General features: G+C 47.7%; 1 protein-coding gene across 1 annotated transcript; it reads left to right on the forward strand.

Annotated features, from left to right (window-relative positions):
• Window positions 1-1,223: 1,223 nt before the first annotated feature.
• Window positions 1,224-5,452, forward strand: LOC149225927 (uncharacterized). Its single transcript, XM_089380046.1, has 2 exons — window positions 1,224-3,255; window positions 3,351-5,452. Exons 1-2 carry the CDS (start codon window positions 1,224-1,226, stop codon window positions 5,450-5,452), a joined length of 4,134 nt encoding a protein of 1,377 aa, XP_089236172.1.
• The last annotated feature ends 875 nt before the right edge of the window (window positions 5,453-6,327 follow it).

A 6,327-nucleotide genomic window follows, 5' to 3' on the forward strand; every position in this document is an offset into this window, starting at 1 on the left:
TTCTTTTGTCTGGAAGACAAATACAGAATCCTGGTTGAGGGACCTTACTTCTTCAACTCAGCTGGCCTATACTTACGGGACTCGGCTCCCAGATTCAATCCGGATCAGGAGGATCTCACATGGGCTCCATTCTGGATAAGACTATATTCACTGCCAGATGAATACTGGGATGAGAACATTCTGAAAAACATTGGAAATGGTCTGGGGGAATACATAAAGACTGCTGAAGAAACGAAACTACGAAGATATACATCTTACGCCTGCATCTGCGTCTTCATGCGCCTAGACAAAGCCCTGCCAGAATCGGTAAGTCTCTCTCACCGTGACTATGAATGGATCCAGCCTTTAGACTATGAACATGTTCTGTTTCACTGCCGTAAATGCCATGCCATAGGGCATCTTTTTAGAGATTTCCCCCTGAATGTTCAAGCTAAAGCCCCCTCCCCCTCCGAATCTCAGACCCATGATGGCTTCACCAAAGCCCCTACCCGTAAGCGAGCGCATAAAAAACCATCATCAGGGAAGAAACCCAAACAGATCATCGCCTCTGATCATGCAGTCAGGAACAACTTTGGAATCCTGGCTCATGTCACGGACGAGCATACCACTTCCTCTCCTCCAAACGCTGACATCCCCTCATCCTCTTCCCAGCCACCTCCCGCGGCCCCTCCATCCGATCCCCTTCCTACCAAAGATCCCCCAGACCACAACTCGGAAAACAAAGAAAAGCAGCGGGAAAAAGACAATGAAATGGAGGTTGATGGATCCTCAGGCCCCGTCCAGGATCCAGACATACCCACGGAAGAAGATAATCAGGTGCAACGAATGGAGGAAGAACCGGAAAGCATAGATCTACATGGATTAGACATACTCGAACTAGAAGCAGCATGCAAGAAGAAAGCTTATGAAAGCATCCCAGAGCTACAGCTTGACAAACTGGAAATGGTCATCTCCAGGGCCTACCATCAAAGTCAGCTTGGCATCCAGCCAGGAAGTCAATGGGATTTAAGCCAAACCCCAAAAGATTCCAAAAAAAGGGGAAGAAGAACTGACCTCCAAAGAACAATAGCGGTCGGGAAGATTCTGGTAGACTCCGGTAGGTATGCTAAGCTTACGAAGTACTACAAGCCCTCCACCAATAGTGACTCATGAAGCTCATTTCATGGAACCTAAGAGGGCTCAACGGCCCAGGAAAACTCAGAATGCTTAAAAATATGGTAAAAATGGAAAAGCCGCAAATATGCTTTCTCCAAGAGACAAAATGTAATAGTACAACTCTAGAAATGATCCTCTCTAAAGCCTGGCCAGGATGTCAATCAGTTGCTGTAGATGCATCCGGCGCTTCTGGGGGATTAGCCATTGCATGGAACTCTCAAGCACTCACTCTGTCGAACTTTCATGCTTCACACAATCTAATACAGGCTACCTTCCACATAGTTGGCACAAATATTCATGGGAATCTCTCGAATGTCTACTTCCCTCAGGAAGCAAGGGAAAAGATTGCTCTCCTCCATACCCTAGAAGCTCTTAACGCCAATAGAAGGCACCCACTCTGGATAGCTGGAGGGGATTATAATATGATAACAAAATTAGAGGAGAAGATTGGTGGCAGAAACAGGTTGGAACAGGAAAACACCCACTTCAAAAACTTTATTCAGAATGCATCCCTGATAGACTTACAGTTTTGCAATGGCACTTTTACATGGAGCAACCGCAGAGCAGGCATACATCAAATCGCCTCCAAGCTGGATCGCTTTCTAATCTCAGACAACTTGGTCCACTTGGGGGGAGATTTCTCGGCGGCCATTCTTCCACACTCTGGATCTGATCATTGGCCGGTCGCCCTTCAATGGCAACGTCCAGGCAATAACATAAGAAGACCTTTTCGCTTTGAGGAGTTTTGGTTCACTCATCCCACGCTCAGAGACTTCGTCAACTCCACATGGACATCCTTCAGCCCTCTAGAAGGATCCAAGATGTTCCAGTTTCAACAAAAACTCAAGCATCTAAAGCTAAGCCTCAAGAGATGGAACAGAGAGACCTTCGGAAACATCTTCAAGGCGCAAAATGATCTTCAAAAAGCCCTGGAGGATCTGCAGAGAGAAATAAGTACAGGCGGCCATACAGAGAGAACCCTCGAACAGGAGCAGCGCATCCACAATCAGCTTGAGGAAAGAAGAAAGCAGGAGGAGATATACTGGAAGCAGAAATCTAGAATCAGATGGCTGAAAGAGGGAGAAAGAAATACCAAATTTTTCCATAGAACCACAGTGCAACGCAGAATGGGCAACAATATCCCTTACATTCAAAAATCAGGAGGAGAAAGGGTGGAACAACATGAGGAAATTGAGAAGGAACTCCTCGAACACTTTAAGCAGGTCCATCAAGAGCCTGACATCAACAGACATCCTGCAATTGAAAGAATCACTCGCAATGTACCAAAATTAATCACAGCGGAGCATAATGAACTCCTCCTCAGCCCTATTCAAATTCAGGAAGTGGACACTGCAATGACTCAGCTTAAAGAAGGAAAAGCCCCCGGCCCGGATGGATTTACCACCACTTTCTTTCACAAGTTTTGGGATTTAATAAAGATGGAAGTCTGGGAAGTGGTGGAGGAATCGCGAGTTTCTCACTGGCTGCTTCCCTCGCTCAACACCACCTTCATAGCCCTAATTCCAAAAGAGGAGGACGCGCTCAAACCGGACAAATTCCGGCCAATCGCACTTTGCAATGTTATATACAAAGTCATCTCTAAAGTCATTGCAAATAGGCTAAAGCCCCTCTTGCCAATGCTCATCTCCCCGGAACAGTCAGGATATGTTGAGGGAAGACAGATTTTGGATGGAATCATCCACACGCATGAGATCACCCACACTCTCAAGCATTCAAAGCAGGCAGGTATGCTCCTTAAACTTGATCTTTCCAAGGCTTTTGACAAACTCAGCTGGGATTATATACAGCAAATGCTATCTGCTTTTGGATTCAGTCCCACCTGGATTCGATGGATTATGAGCCTTATCTCCTCTACCAGCTTCTCCATCCTAGTGAATGGGATCCCCTCTCGCCCCTTCTCCCCCTCCCGTGGTATCAGACAAGGTGACCCCCTTTCCCCCTTCCTTTTTGTTTTAATGGCTGAGGGCCTGGGACGCCACATTAAAAACGCCCTCCACTCTCACCAGCTTAAGGGTATCTCCATCCACCATCTGCCAGCTACTTCCCATCAACAATTTGTTGATGACACGATGCTGTTTGGTTATCCATCTGTTCAAGAAGCCTCCATATTTAAAGCAGTGCTAAATGATTTTACCGAAGCCTCTGGAACTAGCATCAACTGTTCCAAATCGCAGATCTTCTTCTTCAATACCCCCCGGTCGTCAAGTCTGCCATAGTCCGCATTCTGGGGTTCCCCATTGCCACCCTTCCTTCTAAGTATCTCGGAGCTCCCCTCACTGCCTCGGCCATCAACCATTCCTCTTGGCGCAATTTAATTGAAAAACTTGAATCACGTCTCAACCAATGGACTCACAGAACTTTGAATTTAGTCAGCCGCGCGGTTCTTATCAAAGCCGTTCTTCAAGCAATGCCGCTGTACCTTTTCTCCATCCTGGCAGCGCCAAAGTGGGTCCTAAAAAGACTAAGGAAAATTCAGAGAGATTTCCTTTGGGGAAGCAATGCAACCAATCGCAAATGGGCACTGGTAAAATGGAGCACAGTATGCAAACCGAAGGAAAAAGGAGGAATTGGTCTAAGAGATCCGGAGCACAGCAATGCCATCATGGGAGCCAAGATCTGGTGGCAGTGGCTCACCAACACAGGTAAGCCATGGGTCACATTATGGACAGCAAAGTATGCCAATCAGCGACCCCAGGAAGAGCTCATCAGGTTAGAGCCCAGCGACAAAGGATCGCTAATTTGGAATGCGGCCAAAGAACATTATAAAATGATCCAGCAGCATAGTTTCTGGGAGGTAAGGAATGGCCATAACACTAGATTCTGGACGGACGCATGGAATCAAATGCCTACTCTCAGCAATGTTCTGAACCTGCCTCTAAACAACATTGCGGAGGAGACACAGCAAGTTAAGACCAGGCAATACTGGACCCAGGAAACTGAGAAAGGCTTCAGAATCTGGAAACCGGGTAACCAAATCCTCACAAATGAAAGCCGCCAAGTTTCCATAGCATTGGAAACGGAACTCAGCAAAAGGAAAATCAGGTGTGACGAAAGGGGAGATATCCTAAGGTGGGGATATCAACCAAAGGGAGCATTCACCACGTCTGAAGCATACAAGATCTTCTGCAACGACTCTGTCCCCCAGGATCCAATTTGGAGCCAAATATGGAACTCTGGTTCCTGGCCCAAGATCTGTCACTTTCTCTGGTTGGTAGGGCATCAGAGAATTCTAACTTGGGACAAGCTCAGAAGAAGAAATTTCCATGGTCCTTCCATCTGTTTCAACTGCAATGCCCATGAGGAAACGCTCCAACATCTGCTGGACTCTTGCCCCCTAGCCAATCAGCTATGGGAGAAGGCAAGCTTTCGATGTCAAAGAAGATGCAGACTTGAAAATGAAATTACGAATTCCATACGTCAGTGGCAAAAGGACCCGTACAAGAGCAAAATCCTCAATCATCTATGGCGATTGATTCCCGGGCTAATTCTATGGAGCATATGGAAGGAGCGAAATAAGCGCATTTTTAAAAATCAACGCTCTTCGCTGGACAATATTTGGAATATGCTATGCAAAAATATTCAAGAGACTTTGATGCTAAGACCCTGGAAGGAGGAGGATTGGCCTACTCTAGCCAACGAGAAAACTATCATGGATAATTGGCAAATTAGATGCACTAAAAGCATGCACCAGCAGGACCACTCTGCAGCCAGCACTGAAAATCAGGTCGCATGGAAGCCCCCGCCTAAGCACACTTTCAAACTCAACTTTGATGGTGCCTCAAAAGGGAATCACGGGCTAGCAGGCTTTGGCGGAATAATTAGGAATCATGAAGGTGCTCCCATGACGCTTTACTTCGGAAACATTGGCTGGGACACCAACAACTCAGCTGAACTAGAAGGGCTATGGCAGGGACTTCAACTTGCTGGGGAACTCAACTTCCACCCTCTGGAGGTAGAAGGAGATTCTCAAATCCTCATCAACATGGCCAAAAAAATCCTAAATGGATCTCAGGCTAAAAAAATAGCCACCAGTTGGAGGCTTGAAGCAAGACTGGAAGCCATAGAACAGAAGCTTCACAGCAATAGAGCCATCACCTTCACACACACAAGGCGGGAGGGCAATAAGGTTGCGGACTTCATGGCCAATGTAGGGGTGGGGAATAATCACTCTCTGATCACAGGACAGCTGAATACTATATTAACGCATGTGGAAGCTCAAGAATGTTCTCGACTGGTCCAAGAAGATGCAACTCCCCCGGATGCGGGTGTTATGTGAGACAGGACAGGCGTGGGTGGCCGGACACATGCCGACCTTCGGCCATCACGTGGCACCCACAGCTAGCAGCAGAAAAGGACGCGGGAGGTTTAAGGCAAAGGGGCAGGGGATAGTTAATGCCTGGAGAACTTATTCGACCCAGCGGATGGCAGCAGTAATGGCGGATGTGATCCCGAGCAGGGTAGGTGAGGAGGTCTGGAATATAACAGGGAATGAGCAGGGAATGTTTGTAGTTATGCCGACGACTGGCCTCTCTGTCTTTGTAGAGATACCTTCTCAGACGGACGGGCTCATCACTCGTTCGACGCTGGTAGCAGAAAGTCTGGTTCATCCCGCGGCTTGTTGGAATTCTCGTCCCTCAATGGTGAGACCTCGACAGCGTATGCTCAGCCGTCGAGGCACTTCCAGAGGAGGGGTCTCACGCAGGCCTGAAGGGGACAGTGTTGGCCATTGTTGCCACTGCAATCTTGCTAGCTCTATTGGAGCCAACCCCCTACATTCCAGTCAATTCCTGGATGCAGGGGCTTCGGGCTCGGCTACCTTGCCAGCCTTTGGCTCCACCATCTTCAATTTTACCAGCTCCACAAACAACCCAAGGATCAGCGCGCATGTTTCTATACTGTTTATTGAGAATGCTCAAGACGATGACGATGCCATGGATGAACAAAGGCAACGGATGAATGTCAACCCAGGGCAAGCAGTGCAGGCTCCGGAAGCTGATAAGGAGCAGGAGGCAAAGGCACCGGCTACAGACTCGGAAAATGGTAAGCATACTCAGAACGTTCAAAAGGCGGAAACCGGGGAAGAGGCAGCGACTTTTCCTACTGATGCTGAACGAGAAACCTATGGGTGGTGCCGAATTGAGGAAGAGCAAT

This window comes from Pinus tabuliformis, chromosome J (genome assembly GCF_031772625.1).
Source record: "Pinus tabuliformis cultivar Carrire ecotype Pingquan chromosome J, CPIR1, whole genome shotgun sequence".
In the NCBI taxonomy this organism is placed as follows: Eukaryota; Viridiplantae; Streptophyta; class Pinopsida; order Pinales; family Pinaceae; genus Pinus; species Pinus tabuliformis.

Coding starts and splice junctions, on each gene's coding strand:
- LOC149225927 (XM_089380046.1), top strand. CDS start 1,224: ATGGAAAAGCCGCAAATATGCTTTCTCCAAGAGACAAAATGTAATAGT. Junction 3,256..3,350: donor TGATGACACGATGCTGTTTG/GTTATCCATCTG, acceptor TCCAAATCGCAG/ATCTTCTTCTTCAATACCCC.